Source organism: Benincasa hispida, chromosome 3, assembly GCF_009727055.1.
Source record: "Benincasa hispida cultivar B227 chromosome 3, ASM972705v1, whole genome shotgun sequence".
Taxonomy (NCBI): Eukaryota; Viridiplantae; Streptophyta; class Magnoliopsida; order Cucurbitales; family Cucurbitaceae; genus Benincasa; species Benincasa hispida.
Window position 1 is genome coordinate 61,874,602 of NC_052351.1, and position 27,803 is coordinate 61,902,404.

The following is a 27,803-nucleotide window of genomic DNA, read 5'->3' on the forward strand; positions in this document are numbered from 1 at the left end:
AATAGTGTTATCAAAATATTCAGTATCTATTTATGCATATTTAAAAGTATCACAAAGTTGGAAATTTTAATAAACATTCCATTGGAAAGGAAGACTAAATAAACACAAAAATCACAATTTAAACAAATAACGTTTAGAAACCCTAAGCAAGGGATTGGGGAAATGGAAAAAGAAAAGAAATATCAATTAAATTGAATCTTCTTCTTTAGAAGAATGCAAAAGCAGATTAATTAAATGCAGATTCATTCATTTTAGGTATTAATTAATTAATCCATTATCATTTTTTTTATTTATTTTCCTCTTGTTTTGGTTTCCATGACAGAAAATTTGGGATGAACCTACAATTAGAGGTGTGCACAATTTGATTCGATCCGATTTTAGACCGAACCATAAACCGAACGAAAGTCTACGGTTCTCAAGAAAACAGAACTGTAGAAACCAATTTCCATCAATTTGATTTCTGAACCGAACCAACCTGAATCGGTACAGGTCGATTCGGTTTTTTCGGTTTTATAGGACAACGAACCGTGGACTGAACCAAACTGGTCAGTTCGTCTACTTAGTGAACCACAACTTTTTTTAAAAAAAAATCGGACCGAACCGATTAACCGGTTTTCGTTGGTTCCTACACACTCCTACCTACAATGCATTCAATAGTAAAGTAATAGAGAATTTGACCCTAAACGCTCAAAATCCAAACAGGAAGATGGAGAGGGAGTAGAGATAATGAACATGAAAGAGAAATAAGAGAGAGTAGAGAAAAATTAAAAAATTATTTTTTCCCAACCCATCTTGCCACGTTACCATCTAGTCAATATTATGTTTAAATTAATAGATTTATTAGTTGAGAGACCTTTTAAATTTATTATGGAAAACTCAAGACCCCATTGGGTAACCATTTAGTTTTTAGTTTCTATTTTTTATTATGTCTATTTCATCCACATGTCTTGCAATAATTTACATCTTTCTTGAGTATAATGGTTGGATTCTTAAGCAAATTCTAAAAATAAAAACAACTTTTTGAAAGTTACTTTTTTAATTCTCAAAATTTGTCTCAGTTTTTTAAACCATTGGTAAAAAGTAAATAACAAAAGAAAAAATTTAGAGGTGAAAATATTGTCAGTAGACTTAATTTTAAAAAATAAAATAGTTACCAAACGGAAGTTCAAAGACTAAATTGACTAATTTAAAACCTGAAGAACTAAATGTACACATTGTTGAAAATTGAGGACCAAAAGAGTTTTTTTTGCTTAAATAATATTATTTAAAAAAACAATAATGAACAAACAATACAGACTAAATTTATTTAAGATTTCTCGAGAGATACGTGACTTAAAATGAACTAAAACTTCAAAATGAAGAGATTAAAATGATATTTTTGTTATAAATACTATGATAATAGATGTTTATTAGATGTTCATGCTTAGTATCCATTAACCATGTGTTGTGCCCTTATTTCCCAATGTGTTGTCCATCTTCCAGGACTTAACAGAATCAATTATACAGCCAATGAGGGTCTCTATTATTTTCTTCCTTTTCAAAGGTTGGGCAAACAACTTTTAGTCGTTGTTCTCAAGGAACCTTCACCTGAATTCCTTTATGTCAACATCACACATTATTAGTATCTATGTAATCTACCTTCTACTTGTCAAGTTGTTAAATTCCGTGAAAATTAGAAAAGTGAAAAAATTAAAAAAATTTCTTATTTTATATTTTGCTAATTTAATTTATTTATATTTTGCTAATTTAATTTATTTATATATTATGTTTAATTTCTTTTGATATTATATTTTATTGATATTTGTGTTCTCGTTGTAATCTTCACATTTATCATCATTTTAACAAGGTTTATTATTATCATTATTTTTATTATTTATAAGAAGCAGTATATTTTATGTGATAATAAAATATGAAACCCTAAATTGCATATTCAAACGTGGACAACGCCGTTGGTCGTCTTCGCCGGTTGATTAAACGCCGTCGTCTTCGTCCTTCGTCTCTGCCATTGTCTTTGTCGTTCGTCTTCAACATCTTCAGCGCCGGTGGTTTTCGTCGTTGGTCTCCGGCGTTCGGCTTCAGCGTCTGAAAAGAAAGGTTCGTTTCCCTTACCAGCTATCTTATCCCGAAAGTTACTTGAATACAAAGCCCGCATCTTCCATTTTCAGCGTCTTCATGAATTTCGGCCTGTTTTTTCATTTTTCTGATGGACAAAGTGAAGATTTGTTTGATATGTGCTAATTTCTGAAGCCCAAATCTCGTTAAATGATCAGTTCAATTGTGAATTATTACCTGGAGGAGTGTAAAGGGTTTAAAAAACGATAGTTCAAAACTAATTTAGAAGAAGAAGCGATCATGCTAATTGATCATTTCCTCGAACCATGTTGAGGAAAAAGGGTTTTGGGTTTATATGGAATTTCAACTCTAGCTAAGTTCTTGATTTTCCTGAATGGGGAGATCAAGAAGGTAGATTTTAGCTACTATAGGTCTGAGACAGTGTGGAAGATCTTACCCTTCGCTTTCAATTTGTATTCCCTGGTGACACATTAAGCAGGCTGATTAATCAGGGGGTTTAGGCAGGAGTATCAGAAGGTTTCTAGATCGGTACATAGAATTTTCACCTTACACATTTTCTTTGGAGATGAGGTTGCTGTAAAATTTGTAGCAAAGAGAAAGGACTATTACATTTATTCTTTTCTAAGGTATAGGCAGGAAGGATTCCCATAGATATCCTTTGGGATGGAAAGGGAGAGGGAACATATAGTCCCTTGGTGAAATAATACTTCACAACTAAGTTGGTGGAGTGAGTTTGTATTGGCAAGATGAGAATAAGTGGATTGATGGAATGAGAGGAATTGTGGAGTGAAAAAGTAGTTGCGTATTGCTCATTTCAAATTTTTTTTCTTGAGAGTTTAGACGTGAGGAATGAAGCATGATTTCTGAGTACTATAGAGATTGTTAATGGAACGGGAGGAATTGTGGAAAAAGGTTGCTGATGGCAAGTACATAGTGATAAACTAGATGAGTTCTTATTACTCATTTCATTTTTTTCTCTCTTAAGGATTTATGGTGAACTTTTGCTTTAGTTAGTTACTATCATGACTAAAATAAGTCAAGTGGTGGGAGAAGGATTAGCTGATTTAATTTTTCTGTTTGTATGCCCTTTTCTCTTCTTTGGTTGTTGTTGCTGCTTGTTTTCATCATTCATGTTCTGATGTTATTACACTTTTTTCTAAATGAATTGAAATACATGATAGTAAAATATTTTTAATTAACTTGCAACTCATATCTTATGCTTGAAGACTCTTCAACTACGCTACACCTCTTTGGTCTTTGGCCGTTTGTTCACATGTGCTTTATTTGGTACATTTATTAGAAAATAATTTGAAGGTTGGAGTTCAAAATAAAGAATAGCCATGTGTGGAGAATTACCTCTGAATCCAATTCCTTTGGAGAGTCGACCTGGCATCCTTTTCATTGGATCCTCAAATGTTGGCAAGCGCTCCCTCCTCTCTAGTAATTCTCTTTCTCTAACATATCTAAATTCGATCTATTTCAATTCTTGCTTGTTGCAGTTTATTAAGCTGATTGTCATTATGCCTGGTTGTAGTCCGTACGGTGTACGATACTGACCTTATTGAAGTTCTCAATTACTACAGTAGTCCTATAGTATTATAATGATTGGATTGACATCTCAATTCTCTCAACACCATGGAATATTCTCATTTTTTTTTATACATAATCCTGGGCACAATCTCGTGTATGTATCTGTATATCTATATATCTATATATGTATATATACATATATTTCATCTAATTGTAATTTTGTAATGGAGAAAAGTGACCACAATTTCATAGAAGGAAAATTTGTATTTGATAGTTATCTGTTTTTTCTCTCTTTATTATGTAATTTTCCTTTGTGACTAATGTTGTTAAGTTAGTGGGGTTTGTCTAGATGCACGTGTCTTGACATTCATGGATTATAAAAAGAATCATCATACTTGGCAGTTTTCATTTGAGAAACTGATCATTTTCGGTACCCAATATTTTTCTGAAATTGTAGGATTACTCACTGTGGACTTTGAAGACGCTTTGAATTCATCCTCTCAAGTTTCAGTCCATGGGTGAATAAAAGAATTTTTCATTTTTCTTCTTCCAGCTATCAATGTATCCTTCTTTGTAGCTGGTCAAAATGAAATTACTAGCTTTTTCTAGGTTGCTTGATGTAAATTTGACCTAAAAATGGATTTATTTTTCCTTGGCAACCAGTTGGACTATCAATACGCAATATTACACAGCTGATGTCTCTGTATCAGTGGCTCATTTGCATGAGGAATTTTCCATCGAGGCTTTGCCTATGTTCAATCAGTTGGCTGCCTTGGTCATGGTCTTTGACATGAATGATGTTAGTCCTGTCTATTTGCCTGATTTCATTTTGTTTCTACTCTAATTTTATGTCTCCTGGGAATCTAGTATCTTAACTGCGATTGTGTTGATCGATTTTTTGTTGATGTCATATGTTCTTAAGCCTACTACTATTTTTTCATTGCAGCTTTCATCTCTTGTGATGCTTCAGGATTGGGTTGCTCATGTTGATCTACAAAAAATTGATGTATTATTATGCATAGGAAATAAAGTAGATCTTGTTCCAGGTCATCCAGTTCATATTGAGTACAGAAAACTTCTGCAAAAGCAGAGACTTAAAGACTCTTCTATAGATTATTCAGATACAGCTGAATATGGAATTTCCGAAACTGAAGGAAGTAGTTTATTGGGAGACGAAGACTTCTCTTGGGAAACTAGGAGGTCATGTTTGGCATGGTGCATTGAACGCAATATTGAGTTCATTGAGGCTTGTGCATCTAATGCAGATTTTGATAAATGTAAGATCCTTGTCCTACCATTTGCTATTTTCTTAAGGTATTTCTAGTTCACAACCTCTGGATTACTATACGATGATTTTATAACTTTCTATATATATGGAAATAGAAACAAATCTTCCAGAGAGATGGCTGAGCGGTTGATGGCTCCGGTTTTGAAAACCGGCATAGTTCTAAACAAAGAACTATCTAACTGTCTAGGGATAATTACTCAAGATATTTTCATGAAACCTCCTTGACAGTGGTTTGAGTTTGTGAAACCTATCCCTTTCATATCACGTGTATTGGTAGGAAATTGAAATTTGTGCTGGTAAATGCATTGTAGAAATCCAACAAGATGATAGTTTGAACATAATTATACTATATTCTACAGGTTTATCAATTGATGGTGATATACAAGGAGTTCAAAGGCTCTATGGTGCTCTTTCTGCTCATATGTGGCCTGGAATGATTCTAAAATCTGGAGATAGGATTACCAAGGCATCATTACCCATAGAAGAAGGTTTTTTCTTCTTTTTTTTTGGGGGATTATATTAATCTTCAGTAGATTGTTTCATGTCAGTTAAAATTCTAAAGTCTATGCCTTTTTCGTTTTCTCCAATCAGAATTATCAGAAGAAGAATCTGATTTTGAAATTGACTACGAAATATTATCTGGGGGTTCAGCTGAGCCATGGGATGATTACAAGGGTTGCTCGTCGAATGGAGAAGGTTCGTCCATAGATGCTGGAGCTCATCGAAAGGATGATGACATTGCCGAGCAAGACCGAGCATGTCAAAATATCTTTGAACAGCCCAACGGTGAAGAAAACCCTGTGGCTTTTGATGGAGAACATAATCAAATGACGGATCCATGCGAGGGAAAACTTCTTGATCTCGAGGATTTAGAACGGTTGATGTCTGAGATAGGGAACATGCGTGACAGCTTGAGGTTGATGCCTGATTTTCAAAGGAGAGAAATGGCTGCAAAATTGGCAACGAAAATGGCTGCCATGTTTGGTGGAAGTAGTGATGATGATGAAGAGGAAGCTAGATGACAAGAAGAAATTTGGTATTCTAATCAAGTTTGCTGTCATGGGAGTAGTAGTCATTGTGAGCTGGGAAAGGTTTTCTGTTCATCTTGGTCCATTCTTTTTGTCAATTGCTCTGCCTTTTTCAACACTTGAATCTTGGTATGTAAATTTGAACACTACAAACAGGGTCTAAATTGGTATATAAACTCAAAATGCAAAAGGCAGTCATCAAATGGGAAGGGGTTGTGATTGCTGATTTAATCATTGAATATGATCTTGAGCTTGAGCTTGCCAGCCATGCAGAAAAAGACTAATCTAGGGTTTCTTTTTCCCTCTTAGGAAGAATTGTATTGTGTAGTATGGGCTTGTGCTGCAGTGTGATCAACTCTGGAGTGATTCTTAACCTTCTATGCGCACAGATCTATGAGAGAGAAGTATTTTGAATTTATATCTATCTAGTGTTATCTGTCAACTTTTTGAGTTCACGTCAACGGTTATTATGTGATGGCTTCATTCAATAATTTTTCTATACATGGTATTCTCCATATTTGTATACACATCACATTGTTTGATTTCTTTATTTGCATCTCCTTTAGATTTTATTGAGAGTTTATTCTTTTATTATTTTACACCAACCAGACTAAAGCATGTATTATATCGTCTTCTTTTTAACAGTCTCCCTATTGAACATGTGTTGAAAGGTTTTCACGAGATGGAAAATGAAAATTATTAGTCCAACACGAAGCTGATGAATAAGTGATTGTCTGATAATGAGCGAGGGACGTTTTTCTTTTTGTTAAACAAGGTTTATTGAACTCATAATTCATGAGATATTTCTTATGAATGTCAACTAGATATCGTAAGTAAATAACTCTTGGGTTGATTGTTTGATAAATGTTCACTATGAGTCATGTTCAATAGAATTTAGTCAATTATTTTTCTCTCGTTAAGGTGGAGAATTAAAATATTAATTCTCTTTCTTTATTATCAATCTTATCATTGTCACTTTTGAATCAATAAATTCATCTCTTTTATTTGTATGACTTGTTAGATAAAACAACAATCTCAAACGTTTCTCATCCGACTCTTCAATGCTAAGGATGTTGGGGAAAAAACCTAGCTAAACCTTTTTTTTCTTTTTTTGTGGCATTTGGGTCATCATTAACTTGGCACTTTAATTTCATATCTATCTGAAACTTTGTACTTGAATAAATGTTGCAGTTATTATCACAATTTCAATGCTAAATTCGATAATTGTACACCTAAAATAATGAAACGAATGATTTAACTTAGAATTACGAAAACATTTGACCCTAGATGCAAAATAAAGCACATAAAAAAATAATAATAAACTCAATTTTGGCAACCAAAAAACACAAATTGAACTAATTGAAAGCATCGACACATAATTGAGTGCTTTGATAATATAAAAAATGTACCCAATTTATTTTAAGTGTAGAGTTTAAATTGTACAACTTTTAGATCGTGACTTGTATAGTATCATGAGTGTGTTGGTAACTTGAATAGAATTTTGGATTGTCACACTGTTCTAAATTATCATCCCACCTTTTCAAATCTCAATTTCGACTTGACATTCTAACGCATTTTTACTCTAACATTTGTTTTGAAAATATTTATAAAAGGTAGAGTAATATTACAACTTTTGAACAAACATAAGAGGTTATTTGGGGAACCGTAATGGGAAGGGTTTGTAATGTTATGTAATCTAAAACCCATGTTTGAATTGAGCATTTTGGGAACAATTTGTGGTGTCATACTTATTCTGTTCCCACAATTTTCAACCTAACCCTCTTTCCCACCATTTTCATGCTTCACAAACCTATTTATGTTCCGCTCTCAATTTCTCATGCATTCTAACACTTTTTTGATTCTCAATAATCTTGATTACATTCTAGCATCTGGACAGTTCTTAAGTATTTTTTAAAACAAATGATAAAGTTTAAGGATTTTTTTTAATAAAATTATTGTTATTATTATTATTATTATTACTATTATTATTATTATTATTATTATTTGAGAAAACATTAATTTATGTCTTTAAACTTTGAACTTATATCAATTAAACCATAAACAAATAATTCCGTCACTTTTAATTCTAAACTTTTGTAAGTATATCAATTTATAATCTCTACTACATACGTTCCGTATGGATGATCATTATGTGAGATCTATAATTTTATCAATTAAACATCTAACTTTCACAAGCGAATCAAATTGGAATCTTGGTTATGATTTATTTAAAAATTATTCATGCACCAATATAAAATCTTAAAGAAAATGTAAATTGATAAATTAATTAAAATTCAGAATTTAAATTGATACAATTAATAGTTTAAAACTTTAATTAATATTATATCCGAAGTTAAGGGACATAAATGGATATTTTTTCAAATCTCTTCCAGATTTAAAATTATTTAAGAAGTAAGTATGGTAGTCCAAAAAAACAATCCGGATTTGTTCCAATCCCACCTTATTCTTGGGCAAAACTAAAAAAATAATTTTTTTTATTTTTATTTTTAATGAAAGTGTAGAGTGGTTGTGAAAAGAAAAAAAATAATTTTGTGCAGTTACTTGTATACCCGATCCATAATTTTGCAACTCCATTTTTGTCCATATTTTATTATGTATGCAAAAAATCCGATGATCCGAATAACCGATTAACCTAACCCAATACGTATAATTTGAATTAGGTTATCAACTCATTTAGATTGGATTGAGTTTAAATAAATGAAAATATTAGAGATTGGGTTGGTTCATGGATTCATCTAAACTAGCCCGAATAAACCCGAACTTATTTTTAATTTTAAAAAAGTATTTTTTTCCTAATAATACACATATATTTATTCTAATTTTATTTAATTTATTAGTATTTTTAGATAATTTAACTTCTTAGCATTTTTGAAAGAAAATTTTCATAATATAAACGGAAATTGAGATAATCTCAATTTAGTATATAAAAATTATTAAATAAATTTAACATGTTAAACTTTTATTTGTTTCTAGAACAAAAATTAAAATAATTGATCAGATTAATCCAAACCAATCAAACCCAAAATGTGGTTTGGTTGGATTGGATACATTATTTAATATGAGTTATTTGAGTTTAAGAAACTTACGATCCAAACGATTAAGATGAGCTTAAAAAAATACTTCAACCAACCCACGAACATCCCTAATTCATCCTATTTTTGTCTATACTTAATTAAATAACATGTTTTTTTACCAAAAACTAATTTAAATTACATGTATTGTTTCATGGGTATGAATATTAAATACATATAATTTAAATGTATGAGATAATTAATGTGTGTTTGGATATGTAGAATAATTAATGTCAGTAAATTTATAAATAGGAGTCTCACCCTTCATCTTAAGGGGATTGGAAGCTCTAAAATACAGGGCGGGCAACCGGATAGGAATAGGGATGGGGAGTGGGGATTTATAATCTCATCCCCACCCCATTGTCCGTTTTGGGGAGTCGGGATTCTCCATCCAGAGATTGGATCCCATTGGAAAATTTTCTCATTTATATTTTTATATTTAATTATTTTTTATTTAAAATCAATTAAAATTGGTATTATATTAAACTTTAAATATTTTATATAACAAATTGGTATTATTATTATTATTTATTTATTTAAATCAATAATTGAAAATTTTTAGATTTTTTTATTGTAAATTTAATAAAAAGTTGAAGATAATTTATATTATGAAATGAATTAAAAAAAAGTCAAAAAAAAAAATCAAAAGAATAGCTACTGTTATATATAATTTTATAAAAAAAAAATTGGGTCGAGGAGACCCTCCTCGTCCCTAGGAACCGACAGAGATTTTTGTCAACCCTACGAAAATAAGAAGCTCTGAAGATCTGAATAATTGAAGATCGAAGCTCTGAAGCTCTCAACTTCTGAATACTGAAGCTCCCAAGTTCTCAAACTCCAAAGACTGAAGCCCTCAAAGTTTGAAGAACTGAAAACCAAAACTCTTCAAGCTCTCACGGCTAAAGCTCCCAAGCTCTAAAAATCTGAAAACCAAAGACTTTGGAGACTAAGACTCAAAGTTCCTGAAGACATCGAAGTTGAAACTCTAAGAAGATTTGGAAGAATTAAACTTCTTTTAACGTTCGAAAGAAAGAATTAAAGGAACATATATTAGAGCTTGTACCTACATATACTACAAATCAATCCAAATACAAAGTTTGAATTTAGTGAAGTAAATTTCTTTAAAAATCTCGTCGAATAATAGAAAAATGAGCTAACTTATTTATAAATATATTGATAGGCATTTATCTGTGTCTATCATTGTCTCTCACTAATATATCACATTTTACTATATTTAAAAATATTTCCAACAGTTTTGACATTTAAAATAATTGTCCTATTGTTATATTATATTATGTAATCACTTAAAATAAAAATAAATGATATTTTTTTACATTAAACATGAATTGAATATAAATAAATTATTACAAATAATTAATTAAATAAAAATTAATTGGGTTATTAATCATTCAAAATATAATTTTATATTAAATAGTTAAATATAATATATTAACTGAAATATATTAAGTCTAACTAACATATTTATATTTAATAATTAATTAATAGTAACGATTAATTTTATAAATTAATTAGTTAATATTTTTACTATCCATCTTTTATGTATATATAGAGTTTTAAAAAACTCATGTCCGATGGTCTTAAAATTCTATTCATAATATTTTAAAAAGACATTTTTTATGAAATAAATAAGATAAATGTCCATGTCAAAATTTGTGAAACAAATGAGTGTTATTGTCATCCCTAGTAATGATATATTATTTTTAATAAAAAATTTGAATACTACCTTAATTCATATACTTTTAATTTTTGTTCATTTTAGTTGATGTATTTTTAAAATGTCATTTTGATCCCTATATTTTTAATTTTATTTTATTTTGGTTCTTATACTTTCAATTTTAGTTCATTGTGATAAATATAATTTTAATTTTGGTTCATTTTAGTATTTATAGTTTCAACTTTTGTTCATTTTGGTCTTTGTAATTTTAGAAAGTGATCATTTTTTCATTTTAAAGGGATTTCGAAACGTTCATTTTTTGAAAGTTTAAAAATAAAGATAAATTAAAATTAAAAGTATAAGATAAAAATGTAAAATTTTAAAATATAAGGATTAAAATGAAAAAAAAAATCAAAATACAGGAACTAGTAAACGGAAAAATGATGGAAGGATATTTTTCATTAAAATAATAATATCCAAAAAGAATATTCAAATATGAAAAAGAAAAAATTAAAGAGGGTGGAGCCCACCACAGAATAGACAGAAGGCGACCGGTTCGCATGACGTGGCAGTCAAAAGTGAACCAAATGACCACGCAGCGTCCAACCCGCGTAACCGCGTTCTCTCTCTCTCTCTCCGTTGACTCATCTCTTTTTATTCTTTTTTTTTAATATTTAAAACTTAAGACAGGGAAACTTTTAACCACCCACCACCCCCCCGAATTTTACTGCGGCCCTGTAATTTTTTTCCCACTTCACTTTTTTCCCCGAGTAAAAAATTTGTAACCCCTTCAGTTTTACCGTTACGTGGAGAGGGCAAGATCCCATACGGCCGTTACCACAGTATTATTTTTTAAAGCTCTACGTGTTATGGTATTATTGGTTTTTAAATTCCACGTGGCAGTATGATAGGACAGTTTTCCTCCGATTTTGATCCCTTTGGATCGTACGTGATTCTGTCTGGAGGCTCTTCTTTTTCAGAACCTTTATCTGTTAATTTACCATTTTACCCCTAGTGGGTTGGCTATTTATGTTGCAAATTCCAATTTTGTCTTTTGGAAGTCGAAATTCCTCAAATGCCCTTGATTTGTTTTCCAAGCTTTTTTAATCCAAGACATAAGTTCTAATGTTTTCTTTATATTTTTACAAGTATGTGTAGTAAGAGTGTTATTTATTTATTTTCAGGGATAGTTACCAATGTATCAATCAAACACAAAATATTAACATATATAACACAATATAAAAGAATTTATAGATATAACAAAATTAAAATCAAGTTCTCAAACTTATCAGTAATATCTCCAAGAGTCATCGTTGATAGATTTTGCTATATTTACCATTTTTAATAAATATTGTTACGTAGTTAATTATTAGTTCTAAAAGTACCATTCGCAATTTCTTTTTTTATATATTAATAAATTTCAGCTTCTATGATTGGTTGGATTTGTATAAGAATTTGAATATTTTTGGTTGAATTTTGGGTTTCCTTTTTCAAATAGCTTGATTTCTAGCTTTTTTTTCTTTTCAGAAGAATTTGATTTCGAGTTTTTTTTTTTCTCTCTCTCTTAAGTTTAAAATTCAATTTAAATGAAACTAAAATATTAAGGTTAAAATTAACCCAATTCAGTATATTAATAGAAAAAATTGACTTGTCTTTTCTTTAAAGATTCCTTCTAGAAAGTTGAAGGTATATAGTAAAAAGAAAAAAACATTGGTGGGTTGTTTGAGATATTTCAATCTTTAAACTTTTTTAAATTCCTCAAATACCCTTGCCTTTTCATCTTTTGACATTTTTTAAAAAAAATATTGAGTCAAAGAATGAAGTCATTGTTTAAATATATAACTATAATATTTCCTTTATTTATTTCCAATAACATCATAATTCCAATGAAAAGTGTCCCTATATACCGTAGAGAAATATATTAAGACTATCTTTTAAAAATTAGATGGTCAATCAAATAATCATTCTTTACTTCAATCTTGGTTAGTATAGTAAATATAAGTTAGAATGATTTGAACTTCTAATTTTAAAGAAAAAATTGTATGTAGCATAATTCATAATAATTTTTTTAATCCATTTGCGTTGATCTTAATAGAATTCACTTTAAATGGACCATAATAAATTTTTCAAAATACAAAAACCAACCCAATCATCTTTGGCTTCTGTTTTAGTAGTTCTACCATCTGTTTCCTTTGTGGGAATTCAAAATCTGGTTGATTATGAAAATACTCTAAATATTTAGAGAGAGAAAAAAATGAGATGACATAACTATAGTAATTACTCCTTTGGGAATTACCAAAGGATATTCATATCGAAACAATACTCAAACATAAACAAATGTATTTCATTATATAGATAAGTTCATAGTTAGAAATTTCTTCAAATTAGATGATATTTCATATACAGATTTAACATGTGAAAGTTTAATGTGTAGTTTCTTCAATTTGAATGAGTTATGTTTGATTTTGGTCAAGTATTAATTCAATTGAGTCAAATTTAACAAATGTTTCAATTCTTATTTTTATTTGATTTGATTTTGTATTTTGGAGAGTTATTAAATTGTCAGCCTTCAAATAACAACTTGTTTATTCCTTTGTAGCATCACATTCAAAATTGAAGAGTTCTCTACTTTCTTTATTTCTTTCAATCTTGAGTCGAGTTGAGAGTAAGTATCCAAGAGTTTTGCCAAATTCAAACTTGCAATTTTACTAGAGTTAGTCGTTGTATTTTATTGAGACAATCAATTTAGTCTGCCTGCAATCATACATAACAAATAATTGTTTTTAAAACAATACTTATTAGAAATGTGTCACAACTATTTATTGGCATCTCCATAATATCTTGAGGTTCTTAGTGATTTCAATTCATAAACCTTGTTATATCACATAGCTTACTTTTGGATTTGAACATTATTTATTTTGTATTTGTGTGTACTATATCTAATTAAGGTATAATCAATTTACTAGTATATCCAATTTTTGGATATCATTTCTCCTAACAATTACTGACTAGTTCGAGGAACAAAATTTTAACCTAAGAAACTCAAATAAAAAGGGAAAAAAAACATATTATTGATTTAATCTTCAAAAGGGCATAATGGTAAATTCACCAACCAAATGACGGAAGAAAGAAAAAGGCAAAAAGAAAAGGTGAAAATGAAAGTGGTAATTAGGAAAAAAGAAGAAGGGTAAAAAGGTAAAATAGTACGAAAGAAAAGTCTAGATTCGAAGCATTTAAAGAGGAGGTGGAGCGCTCGTATAGAAAAACCAAACTAATTCTCCAACGTCCTTTACAATTTCAACCAAAAAAGAAAAAGAAAAAGAAAACACCTCTCTTCTTCATCTTCTCCGGCCGGTGGCCGCCGTTTCCCTCTCTCTCTAACTTTCTCTCTCTAGGTCCTATACTTTCGAAGTTCTTCTTCTGAATCGTTTCCTCGGTGTAAAAGACTACTGCATTTCATTATCTTCTTCAGTAATCACCAATGGCGGATCAACTGACCGATGATCAGATCTCTGAGTTCAAGGAGGCCTTCAGCTTGTTTGACAAGGACGGCGACGGTTCGTTCTATTTTTATTCTCTTTCTTTTGATTCTGCATTGCTTTTCCTTCTTATGTTCTCATCAGTATGCCGGATCTCTGTTTTCCGTTGGATTTTTTTTTCCTGCATCTGTGTTTTCTGTGATTTATACCGATTTTTTTTTTTTTGTTTATTTCCGGTTTTATATATCTCTTTTGCTATGATCGAGGATTAGGATTAGCTTCTCTAATATCTTGTTCATTCGTGTCGGATCTCTGCATAATTTTGCGGATTCAATTTTGATTTATAAAAAGTGGAAGCTGTTATGCTGCGAGATGATTATTCTGATTCTGAGTGAAAAATTAGGATATCACGAGTTTCAGTTCACTGAATTTGTGTTTTGCCGTGATCTTTCAGGTTGTATCACAACCAAGGAGCTTGGTACTGTTATGAGGTCGCTAGGTCAGAATCCAACCGAGGCGGAGCTTCAGGACATGATCAATGAGGTGGATGCTGATGGTAACGGAACAATCGACTTCCCAGAGTTCTTAAACCTCATGGCTAGGAAGATGAAGGATACGGACTCAGAGGAAGAGTTGAAAGAGGCATTCCGTGTGTTCGATAAGGATCAGAATGGCTTCATCTCCGCTGCTGAGCTCCGCCATGTGATGACGAATCTAGGCGAGAAACTGACCGAAGAGGAAGTGGATGAGATGATCAGAGAAGCCGATGTGGATGGCGATGGCCAGATTAACTACGACGAATTTGTCAAGGTCATGATGGCCAAGTGAGCGTCATCATATCCTTCCTTCTACTATCACCAAGAACTAAATGATAATAATCTTAATCAAAAAAAATGAAAAAGGGGGATGATTGTTGACTTCATTATAATTGGATCTTCTCTTGGTTTGGTCTTTGATTCTCATCATCATCCATCAATCTTGAGTTTAAATCAAAATCCATGTTAGGAATTAGTGGTTTGTTTTCTGTTTGTGACGTTTTGAGTTTGAATATGTATCATCATCATCATCATCATCAATCATGTGACAAAGAAAAAGTGTTTTTGCTGTTCCTCTTTTTCTTTCTTTCTTTTCCTGCTTTTTATTCTCTTTGCCAACGCCCAACGTCAAGTTCTTCTAAAGAAGATTTAAATATGGTTGGAAGTTTCTTATTATATCATTTGGATTTTGGCCTACCATCCATTTTTGGAAGAACCTTGTGTACTAAACAACTGAAATTACCTTCTCACCTCAAATCTCAATACCATATATTTATATATAAAGTATTATTTTGGTCCTTATTGTGCGCGGTTTAATTTTAGTCTTATACTTTCGAGGATTATTTTTAAATATAGAAAAATAAGCAATTTAAAATATAGTTGAATAATTTATTTATAAATATAGTAAAATGACACTGATAGATGTCTATCATTATAAATTGTGACACCTCATATTTTTGGTAGTTTTTTTCATTTAAAACAATTACCTTTAAGATGTTTAATTGTAGATCTTTAATTTTAGTCTTACATAAAAGTTATTATTATCATTTAATCAACTTCAATAAAAATTAATGTTGAGAGACTAGATTTAAGACTTTTTTTTTACTTATAAAGACTAAAATTTGAAAGTTTATGGATTAAATTGAACAAATTTTAAAATATTTGAATTAAAATGATATTTCAATTAATTTTTTAATTTTAATTTTTATTTATATTGCCTACAGTCGGAAAATATCTTCTTTGTATTTCTTTAACTTTGGGTGATCTAATTATTAAAAAAATCTTAAGAATCCCTCTGCTGAAAAATCCTACCTTTTTGAAAGGGGAGAAAAAAAAAGTCAAGAAACTCTCAAGTCGTGGTTTTGGATTTTATAAATGACGGGCGCTAATGATTTTTGCAAAAAAAAAAATAGGGGTTGGTGAAGTTAACGAACTTGAATGAGTTAGATTTTAGTGATTTAGTATAAATCAAGAAGATTCGAATTCATTCAACTTTATGCTCTTCATATAATATAACAGACATAGTATCGAAATCACTAATTAGTCTTTTATTATAAATCTCGGTTTGGATGTGGGTTCTTTTGGCAAGTGCTATTTGGAATGTTGCTCTTTGCGTAAATGTTTCTTACACAAAACATAAATAAAAGGCCCAAATGGTATTTTTGCTTCCTACAATAATAGTTAACTAATAGAATATTGAATTCTGAGTTTTCAAGTCAATTCATACTCATCTCAACTCGACCAATATAATTTAAGGCAAATCTAAGCAAAATTTATGCAAACATTTATTTTTAATGGAAATATTTAAAAGGAAAAGGAAATGTTGAAGGAAGAAGTCAACTCCGTAAGTGATTCAGCCAATGAAAATGTGTTCCTTACAAGTTGGTTGCACAACACTTCTTTTAACTCTCAGTTCTAAATTCTTTTTTTCTAAAGCGCCCACCATTATTGAACAAGAGAGCTAACCTTAAAAAGCTGGCCATTAATTTGACATTTTCACTCATTTAATATAACATCACAATCTCTTCAAGCTTTTCTTTCTTGCATCTATCTTCTTCTTGTCACTCTGCATTTTTAACGGTCCAGCTTCCTTCTTGACCACTGCTGCAACCGCCCCCCCGGAGCCCCCAACTCCTGATTCCGAGGCTGGTGTCGAAACAACATTTGGCTGCTGTTGCTCCTGACCACCTCTGACTGCAGTATTAGAATGGGCCGTTGGACATGCCAAAGGCAATGCAGCAGATGTGTTTATCAGATCTGTATTAAGTGCCGACGTATTTATCGGGTCGACATTGAGGGCGGTTGTGGACTCCGAGATGGCTCCAGTCTTGAATTTCGGTTTTGGCTTTGCATGGATTCCTGTATAGAGCCTGGCAAAGCAAGATGAAAGTTAGCTACTTGTTATTTGACCATACCATCATCATTTATCTTTCCAAGGATGAAGTTACAATTTACTAGAAAATTAAATTCTTCCTAACAACAAATATAGAACACAACAGAGCAGTGGATGTGAAAATGTGAAAAAAGCAAACATGGAGGAGCGAGCATTGTTGAAAATAATAGTACTTTTAAAGAACATTAATTAAGATTTAATCTTTGTTGGATAACCATTTGGTTTTCAACTTTTAAAAAACCAAGCTTAGTGTTCAAAGTGAACTATATTAAGAAAATTGGAAGGAAACCAACATAAATCTCAAAAATAGAAAACCAAAAAACAAAATTGTAACCAACAGGAGCCTTTTTTCTTCTTTTTCTTTAAAGTGTTTCTTTCTAAGTTTTCCAGAGTTTCTAAAATTTTCACATAATGTTTCAGACGTACACTTCAAAACGACTTTTCACCATCCTAAAAGTTGACCAAATTCACTCTTAGTTTGAATAGTGATTATTGGGTCCAACATCACATGCGTGCACCAATAAAATCAACTGAAAAGCCCTACCTAAATTAACAATAATAAGCATTCCAGCATTTCATATCACCTTATATCATAGAACAGATAATTCGGAGGGGGGCCTGACTCACCTGGCATGTCTGGCATACTCATCATAATTTTCAAGCAGCATCTTGCCAGCTTGTTCATTCAAAGCCGATTCTGGAAACGGTTCAATCAGTAGACACCTAACAACCTGTTCCACATAACACCTATCATACACAGATTCTGAACAAAACATTTTAAACTGAAATCAATATACTAAAGCATTTTTAAAACAGTTCTCCTCAGTCAATGAAGATATTAGGCAAGAAACATGAAGAGGAATTACAATTAGAACATGTCGCAATCCGAGGCTTGGATTCCAATCCTTCTTCAAAGTGTTGACACAAATCTCACCATTGGTTGCAATGTTCGGATGAAAGATCTTTGTAAGGAAGTAACCTGTAAGGAAATTAAGAAAAATTGAGGAATAATAGGATCTAAGGGTAAGAATAAAAGAAACGGAGAAGCAGAGAAGGATTTTTTTTTTTTTTTTTTTGCAGGAAAGAAGAAATTCAATTTATCAACGACTCATACAGATCAGATCCTCAGATAAATATGGTCCACAAGATGAAATCAGTTATAGGCCAAAGCTGTTAATGTCACAAATTATACCAAATGATTATCAGAGCAAACCTTTGGGAGGAGAACATGGGAAATCATGAGACAATATCAACTTCATGCGAAAGAGACCATTCTCATAGGGAGTCCCGACTGCAAGTGAAACAATCACAATTCAGTTAGAAAAGTGAGCTCCATGCCAGAGAGATAAAACTTAAGTTATAAAAGTGGTAAACCACATGCCTGGGCCTTCAATATCAGCAAATATTGTTGAGAAGTCATCATCGTTAACACCTACTTTTATGCCTTCAGGAGGGGATTCATCTAGGCTCTTCAACTCCTTTGCAAGTTGCTTTATAACGTTTGGCGGAAGATTTTCATTAGTGGCCTGAAACAGATTGAAAGGAATGCACCATTAATGGGGTATAGGAAGGTGGAAGGAGAAATCTTTTTTCATGGGATCATTGGGTGTTTGTATTTAAACGATTCTACATCAAATCAATTCAAAAATCCAGTAAGAAAACCATTGGATAAAGACATGAAGAAATACATTCTTCCTAATTGTTTCTCTTACTCCCGGTCCCCTTGAGGCCAAAGATAAGGGGATCCAATGTTTTTAAATGCCCGAGGGCCTTCTGGAGTCTAGGTGCAAAGCGCACGCAAAGGCGCGGGTTTTTTTTTGTGAGGTGCACTATATATAAAAATATTTCATTAAAAAGAGAAAGCATAGTTGAAGTGAAAATATAGAAATAAATAAATAAATAAATAAAGACCCCAAATACAAGAAATTTTGCATTTAGGCTAAGTAAACTCGATTCTTTTAGTTAATAAAAAAGGAAAAGAAAAACCTGCACATGGAATTGGGGGGTGCGGGGTCGTCAAAGTATATAATGTGCAATAGGCCAAGAATTACCATATCAATGGGGTAAAAACAAAGCACTTCTATGCAGCTGCTGGATTGAATAACTTTTTTCAACAATCAACAGAAACTGAGCAGAAAAACTTCAACTTTGCTGAGTGTAAGCAATCCAGTGGCAAGGAAGAACCTGCACATGGAATTGGAAGTTAACGTACAAATTACAACTTAAAGTCAGACTTTGGTGATGACTAAAAGGTATTTTATTGATGTAAGTTGAGATACATTCACATTCAGAACATATGAATAGGGCATCTGTACTAAATTCATGTTGCTTAGCAAAGGAACAATAGATATCTCTAGAGTCATGAAACATCGAAACCTTTAATAAATTTAAGAAATAGGTGCCGGGGTTGACAAAAAAAAAAAATCATTAGAATGCTCAATGTAGCTCTAGTCAAGCTTCTGCTCAATTTCAAGAGAAATGTACACGACTTGTGACCAGAATCTTCTCTAGGACACATGCTTTTTGAATGCACCAGATCAAGGACATTGAAGAATTGACAGAATTGGCTGAACAAATTCAAAGGGGATCCACCTGGCAACATGACCAGATTAATATGCATGTAGGTTGTCCAAATTTAAGATATTATACCACCTTTGTACAAAGGTATTCTAACCCATCCCAAGCAGAAACATAAAACAACAATATAGTTAATAAGTTGATAGTAGATGTGCCACACATACCAAAGTGTATGTTGCCACTCATTGCATAACTGCATGTTATAGTTGTAATTACTATAATCATTTCAGTAGACGAGAGGAGAGATTACAACTAAGATGGACAACCATGGTTAAGGATTAAATCCTAGACATTACCACTTTCGCATGGACCCACAGAGTCACAGACATTGAACAGCATAGACGTCTGACAGTATATGAATAACGGTTGATTTCGACTTCAAGACTCCAAAATCAAAGTCGAATTATATATAGCTACCACATTTCCAGGTCTTTAAGCTTCTAAATGAATTAGGTGCTACGCATAATTCTACAAAGCTTACACCACCAGAGTGAAGAACAATAAAGGAAAAATCGTGACTTATACTAACAAATAAACACCGCCAACAAACTTTGAAATCAATAGCAATTGACCACTGATTTCTACATAATTTTCAAAGCAATTACCAATAGAGCACCAAAATCAAACATCAGCAAAGAGCATTAAATTTCAAAAAACACTTCGGGTTGTTAAAACCCTAAAAGAAAAAGAGAAGCTTCATAAGGGCAAAACATTGCTAGGAACTTTTTCTTCGCATAAAGCAAGGTCTCAGAGCAGCATTTCAAGGAAGTGATACACGAATCAGATGCCTGGGCTTTTTATCAATAAAAAGAATAGAAAAAGAAGTGAAGATTGCTTAAATTCATAAACTTTAGCAGCGGAAGAACAAACCCTCATAGAAAACAAATGTTCCAATCGACGGCAAGAACAACCAAGAAAAACCCTAATTCTCCCAAAATCCCCCATCCCCATTTGCACATCCAAACTAAAGTAACAAGAACAACAAACGCATTTCTCCTCATCGGAAAAGAATACAGCAATTAGCAACTAAAGAGATCGAAAACTGGCCGATCGAACTGAGATTGACAGTGGAAACATCATACACAGTGAGAAAGACAAAAACTCGGAAGCTAATCAAAAGATTGGTGTACAAGTGACAGAAAAGAAAACCCAGGTGAGAAAATTACTACCTTTGAAGAATCTCCGTGGCTCTGATTATACTCAGGAACCAAACAGAGAGAAAGAAGAAGAATGAGCGTAAACAGAGACGATGAGAGTTTAGAGAGAACAAAGCTTCTTTCCTTGAAATGATTGATTGATCAATTGATTGAGGATTTAGAGAGTGGAGCGTTTGAATATTTATTTATGGATTATAATTTCTTTTTTAAAAAAATTGAGGGAATACATTAAAATATATATTAGTGGAAATAAATAATGTTATTTTCAAGAAGGGATTAATATATATAACAAGTCTTTTTGCCAATAACGTAACCGTCATGAATTTGTATTATCAACTTCAAAGTTTAAAGTTCAATCATTTTATCTATAATATTGTTAAAAAAAATATTTTATTTGATAAATGATATAATTCAACTGGAATAAATTTGTTCTATCGACCTTGAGGTGTTAGATACGATCCACCCCTTCTACAAAAAAATTTATATGGTAACCATTTGTTTTTTCTTTGTCAAAAGAGCAAAGGAATGTAGCCCGGAATCCAATAAAGTATTTTTCATTTCAAAATTAATTAAGAATTCAAATATTTATTCAAGAAATTAAGTGAAAACTTATGGTATGAAATTTATGAGAAAAGAAGCATAAATTTCAAAATCTAAAAAATAAAAACAAAATCGTTACTAAATGGAGATTTATATTTTTTTTTTCTTAAATTGACCATGGTTAGAAATTTAATCATTAAATTCATGTTTGGTAATTAGTTAGATTTTTATTTTTGAAATTTATAAATTCTAAAAATGAAAAATCACAGACAAAATTGTTATCCTATCTTGCCTAAATTATAATTCATAACAATTTCATTTTTAGTCTTTTTAAAAAAAAAAAAAAAATAGGTGGGTTTCTTTTGAATTCTTCAATTATTTTTTTTTAATGGAACACTTAAACTTCTAGTGATATTTTAAAAGCAAAATATCATTTGAAAACTAACCTTTAAACAAAATCAGTGCTTTACTTATTTTTTTCATATTGGTTAAAAAAATGATAAAACATAAAAATTTATGAATAGAAGTGATGTTTATAAACTTAATCTTGAAAGCAATACAAACTAAAAATCAAATGGGTGAAAAATAGTGTTTATGAGTATAAGTTTGAATTCTCACACTCTACATGTTAGTTGAATTTAAAGAAAATGTTTAAATCTTATTTTGGTCCCTGAACTTTGAATAATGTTATATTTTCGTTCCTAAAGTTTTAAAAATATTCGTTTTAGTCCTTAAATTTTGAATATTGTTTTATTTTAGCCTCCTGTAACTTTAAAAATATTCGTTTTAGTTCATAAACTTTTAAAAAGTGTTTATTATGGCCCTTGTATATTAAGATTTTTGTTAACTTTTGACAAAATGACGAGATGACTTGTATTTTTTGATGACTAAACTACCAAATTAAGCCAGTCATGTTAAATAATCTAAAGTTTCAATTTTGAATATGGCAAGGTGAGAGAATATAAAAGACATTTTTAATTCAAAATTTTGGTTGTTCAGTATTTTAGTATATTGGTTGTTGACATTTTACTTTACTTTCATTTTACTCAATACATCTTGAGCCCAGTAATTTAAAGAATACAAGCTCCTACACATTCTTGTTAAAGAATTAACATAATTTTAATGGTAATGACTAAAATAAACACTTTTTAAAAGTTTAGGGACTATAACAAATGTTTTTAAAAATTTAAAGACCAATAGAATAAGATTCAAAGTTCATGAGCTAAATTGTGATTTAAATCTAAAAGAAAACTATTATATTTTAGAAAATTTTTAGACTTGCAAAAAAAAAAAAAAAAAGAAAATCAAAATATATTTTGATGGCCCACTCTTTTGAATTTATTTGTTTGTGCTTTATTGGCTTTTTTATTTTATTTTATTAAACTGCCCCTACTCTTTTATTTTTGGCTCATTTACTTCTATTTTATTTTATTCAATTAATTTGTGTCAAATCATCATTCATTAGATTAATCAACACTCTACATCAACTTACTTATCTACAGAAAATTATATATAATCACAAAAAAGGAAAAAAAAAACTTTTGTCAAGATTGAAGTAATGATGTGCTAATTTTTGAAATTAAGATTATAAACATCTCTTTTATCTCTAAAATTATTCTTTAAATTTTTGTTTTTTAAAAATTTAGCTAAGAATTTAATTATTTTATTCAAGAAATATAAAAACTATTGTATAAAACCGAGAAGGAACCGATGCAATATTTAAAAATCAAATAATTATCAAATAAAATTTAAAATATTAAATATTTCAAAATAATTCAACCAAAAACATTATAAGTTTGTCTCCCTAGGTAAAATTATTGTACTTACAAATAAAAGGTTTCAAGTTTTCAATTTCTCTTATTTATTGATTTCTAATTTTCTTAGTTGGTTGCTAATTCTAATAAAAATTTACTTTGTCTAAAAATAATAATAATAAAAGTTATTCCCAAGTGAATTTTACGCCCCCCTCTAATTTCAAATTGAGAGTCACCATCTCAACAAAATAAAAGTAATACAAAATTTATTCTTGTTTATGAGATATAAATATTGGGGACATTTATTTTTTATTGAAGGATGAAATTTAAAATTTATAAAGAAAATCAATGAAAAAGAATTGAACTAAAATGGAAAATAAAATTGAAGGTTTTCTATTAAATAATAGTTTTAAAAAATATTTAGAAATTAGATTAAAGTGTTACTTTTACTCAAGTTCGTGAGTTACAAATATGTTTTTATTTATTTATTTTTTAAGCGACATTTGGTAGAATAAATTTAAAAAGAAAAGGGACAAAATAAATTATAGAATGTAAAAGTAAAATTGGAAATTAAAAATTAAGTAAATATTTAAAAAATATCTAGAATTAAAAATGAAGTCAAGATAAATTTTTCATGCAAATTAAAGAAATAAAATATTGACATGTCGTAAATGGATGAATTTGACATCATTGTTGAGAAACATGAAACCAATGATTAAAATAAATGTCATTATATCGATATTAAAATTTTATTACAAATATATTCATATCGGGGTTGATTGTGACAAATAATAAATTACTGGGAGCTAATTGATCAAACTAAAAGTTTAGGAGTGTAATTGTAACAAACAACATAGTTGAAGGGAGGGGATGATTGATAAATTAAAGGAGCAGGGGGCAATTATATCAAATCTTATAGTTTACGGATGGTGGTTTGTGCAACTTTCTTTAAAAATAATATCGAATTATCATTTTCATTTTGTACTTTGATACCACTTTTGTTTTGGTCCGTTTATAAATAGAAGAAGAAGAACAAGTCTCTATATTAGTGTTGTGTTGATTTTGAGAGTTATTTATTTATATTTTACAAAGTTAGTGGGTTAAATACATAAGAAAAAAAAAGTTCTCACATCTTGAGAGTAAAACACAAACAAACCACAACCACAAAAGATAGAAATGAGAATAAAAGACAACAACTAGACATACTCAAACGATCTAAATAAGACATCTCAAGGAAAAATATCTCAAAAAGAAGATTCTACCGAGAACAACACAAAACAACAGAGGTTGACCTCAAGTCAAGTAGAATCATAAAGGAAGACATCAGACCAACGATGTGACAAATCAATTATGATAGGCGCAAGGTAGCACCATAGACACAGAAGCTACGCTATCGTTAAAGAAGATCGATAACAATATACTAATCCACTAGTCAAATGTTTCACGTTGACGATGCCTTGTACTAAAATGACAAATCCGTTTAAGCTTTGCATCTCACTGAAAATTCCTATGCAATTTATTGTTTATTTACTGATTAAATTGAAAATATTTTTATAATTAGTCTTTTCTTGTATAATAATCATTGTTAGTATTTAACTAACCTTGTTTAAAAAACAGCTTGAAATAACTCATTTTAAGATTTTTTTTAAAAATATATGGACTAAAACATGAGACTGAAATGATATTTTAATCTCGTAATAATAACAATAAGATAGAATGTTAAAATACTATGGTTAAATTGAAATTTTAGTTCTTGAATTTATAGATTTGTGTCTATTTAGTCCCTGAGCTTTAAATAGTGCCTTACAGGGCCTTAAACTTTCATGTGTTTATATTTATTTGATATCTGATCTTCAAAAATGTTTAATATATAGGTCCAAATTAAAATTTTGTATCTAATAAACTCTTGAAAATTTCAATTTTATGTCTAATCAACTAGTGACTTATTATTATTATTATTATTTTTAAATTTACGAATCTACTAAACATTAAATGGAAACCTTAGAGTTAAATTAAACATAAAGTCAATTTGTATCTAATAAATCAATTAATTTTTTTAAAAATTGGACTTATTAGATGCAAAATTAAAAAATCAAGGACCTAATAGATGTTTTAAAGTTCACAAAAGACCTTTTAGACACAAAATTGAAATATCAATAACCTATTAGATTCTCTTTTAAAAGAACTTTAACCTTTTAGACACAAACTATAAAGTTTAGGAACTAAAGCTATAGTGTAACCAAGTACTATTTTGGTTAGGTAATTTGAGGTTCATTCCATTTCTTCTTCTGTACTTTTAAATGTGAAATTTAGTTAATGTATTTTCAATAAATATTTAAATTAGTTTCTATCCTTAGCTTATGATTAATTTTTTCAAAATAATAATAATAATAATTAGTCTTGATCAACTTTTTTTCTTTATACATTTTGAAAACATATCAAATTGTTCCTCCTCTTCAATGAAAATTATTGTTATTTAACCCTTTCTTTTTAATTCAATAGTCGGTAATGGAATTTAAAAACCTAGTATTTTCATCGAGATTATAATATTAGTTGAGCTATGTTAGAATTGGAATAAGTGCTATAATTTTTACTTGATTAAAAAAAAAAAAAAGTGCTATAATTTTTGCCTCAACACTATCATTTGAATATTCATTAAAAACAAAGTCCCTAGTGTATTTGATGAATATTATAAAACATATATAAAATACAAATTTGTGCGACTTGAAATTTGGTGAGTTTTAAATGGTTTATTGAATGGTTGATTATGTGCATTAAACTAAGGTTAATTTTGTGCTAAAGTGTAAATTTGTGAGTATTAGGAGAATTTTACTTGTCTTGTTAAAATTAGAATGTAAATTAAATGAAGTTTGAACAAAAATTAAAAGTTACAACTCATATGTGTACGATTTAATTTGATTAAATTAAAAGCTTATATGAAAATTGTTTGTTACGATATGAATTATTCCTAAAATAAAGAAATGAAGTATTTGAATATTAATAAAATTAAGACATTGTGATAATAACACATCTTACCCAAATTAGTAGCTAATGTGTCAAAAAAGAACCATTGATATAAATGACCTAAGTGATCTACTTTATGTTAAGTAAATATGTGATATAATTTAAATAATATATTAATGATCTATAAAAAAAAAAAACAGAAGGATAGTTCAACAATAATGATTAAATATTTCATTTTTTTTTTATAAAAAAGTTGAGGGTTCAAATCTCCTTACTTGCATTTATTTTACTAGGAAAAAAAAAGAGAAAAAAAGGAAGAGAAAATTTAGTCATATTTGCTAGACGAAGTAAAAATAACCCTCCAATAAATTTGCTAATATGGCAACAATTTTATTATTGATAGCAGATTCATATCTCCTACTTTCACACATATATATTTTTAAGTAGATGTACGTAGATTTGAACCTTTGACTTAAAAAAAAAATGTCAATTACAACTTAACTATGTTCATAGTGTCGGCCCTCAAACTCTACATATTGTTGAACTAATAATAATAAGATTAAAATACCATTTTGGTCTATGAATTTTAAAGTTTGTTCAATTTTAATTTATGAAATTTTAAATATCTAATGTTAATCCTTATATTTTCAGTAAATCTTAAATTTAGTTTGTAAGGTTGATTTCTTGTTAATTTTTTCAATTTTTTTTTGTTATTTATTAATATTTTTCCTCTAAAATTTAAAAATATATTCACATATTATATTTGTTAAAAACAAACACAACACTACATCCATGTATTAATTTTTTTTTAAAAAAAGAAATGGATAAATAAATTTGAATTTGAAATTGAAAAAGAAAATGGAAAGTATAAAGTAACGGTCAAAGTTTGCCGACAAATTAGGGGGAGACGTTGAGATGAGCTGGAAAATCTGAATGTTGAACAAAACTAGCCGTTGCTCTGACTCAGCTTTTCTATCACTTCAAGGCTTCAAAACTCTTTACCTGTTCTTCGTCGTTTTGCCTTTGCTTAAAAACCCAATAAAAAAAACATTTCTTTTCTGTATTCTAAATGGATTTAACTATTTTTTAAAATTATCTAATTCAAATGGTCAAAATTTCTTTAAATAACATTTTAGTTTTAATTGTGAAATTTTAAAATGTACAATATTAATTTAAAAAATAAGAAAATCTAATCAATGTTTAATATTTCAAGTTATAAGCTACCTCATTTTTTTTGGGTTAAAATTAAAATAGCTACATACTATTTTGGATATTTTAAAGTACAAATACTAAAATTGAACGAATTTCATATATTTGAGATAATTGATTAAAAGATCCAATCTCAAGATTCAAACTGATTTTTGTCTCACGTTTTAAAATTTAAGAATTTCGACATCTTGCTTATATAATCATCAAACAATTTTATAAAATTACCCTTTTATTTTTCTCTCTTCGTCCTTCCTTTGATTTCTCTATTTTTTCTCTCTATTTTCTTTTTTCCTTCTTTCTTTTCTACTTCTTCCTTCTCCTTGTGCTTCTTTCTCTTCCTCCTCTTCCTTCTTTTTCTCTAATGCTTTTCTTCTTCGATGTGACCAACTTTGGCTTTTTCGTGTGCGTGATCAACTTCAGTGAGACCATGCAACTAGATTTGGTGAGTCCAAATGATCAGCACTGGTCGGCTTCTTCTTCTTTCTACATTTTTAATTTGTGTTCTAGAA

General features: G+C 29.8%; 3 protein-coding genes across 3 annotated transcripts; 2 read left to right on the forward strand and 1 right to left on the reverse strand.

Moving 5' to 3' along the window:
• Positions 1-1,893: 1,893 nt before the first annotated feature.
• LOC120074423 lies at positions 1,894-6,446 on the forward strand. The gene is made up of 7 exons (XM_039027542.1): positions 1,894-2,094; positions 3,374-3,513; positions 4,061-4,121; positions 4,267-4,402; positions 4,550-4,880; positions 5,251-5,379; positions 5,483-6,446. Exons 2-7 carry the CDS (start codon positions 3,414-3,416, stop codon positions 5,911-5,913), a joined length of 1,188 nt encoding a protein of 395 aa, XP_038883470.1. The 5' UTR covers positions 1,894-2,094; positions 3,374-3,413; the 3' UTR covers positions 5,914-6,446.
• A 7,495-nt stretch (positions 6,447-13,941) lies between these two features.
• On the forward strand, positions 13,942-15,279 carry LOC120073202 (calmodulin). The gene is made up of 2 exons (XM_039025886.1): positions 13,942-14,243; positions 14,620-15,279. Exons 1-2 carry the CDS (start codon positions 14,168-14,170, stop codon positions 14,991-14,993), a joined length of 450 nt encoding a protein of 149 aa, XP_038881814.1. The 5' UTR covers positions 13,942-14,167; the 3' UTR covers positions 14,994-15,279.
• Positions 15,280-16,463: 1,184 nt separating this feature from the next.
• LOC120073201 (ubiquitin-conjugating enzyme E2 22) lies at positions 16,464-20,997 on the reverse strand. Its single transcript, XM_039025885.1, has 7 exons — positions 20,840-20,997; positions 19,145-19,277; positions 18,475-18,619; positions 18,307-18,384; positions 17,960-18,072; positions 17,721-17,824; positions 16,464-17,070 (listed from the first exon to the last, which is right to left on the reverse strand). Exons 2-7 carry the CDS (start codon positions 19,145-19,147, stop codon positions 16,716-16,718), a joined length of 798 nt encoding a protein of 265 aa, XP_038881813.1. The 5' UTR covers positions 19,148-19,277; positions 20,840-20,997; the 3' UTR covers positions 16,464-16,715.
• Positions 20,998-27,803: the final 6,806 nt, after the last annotated feature.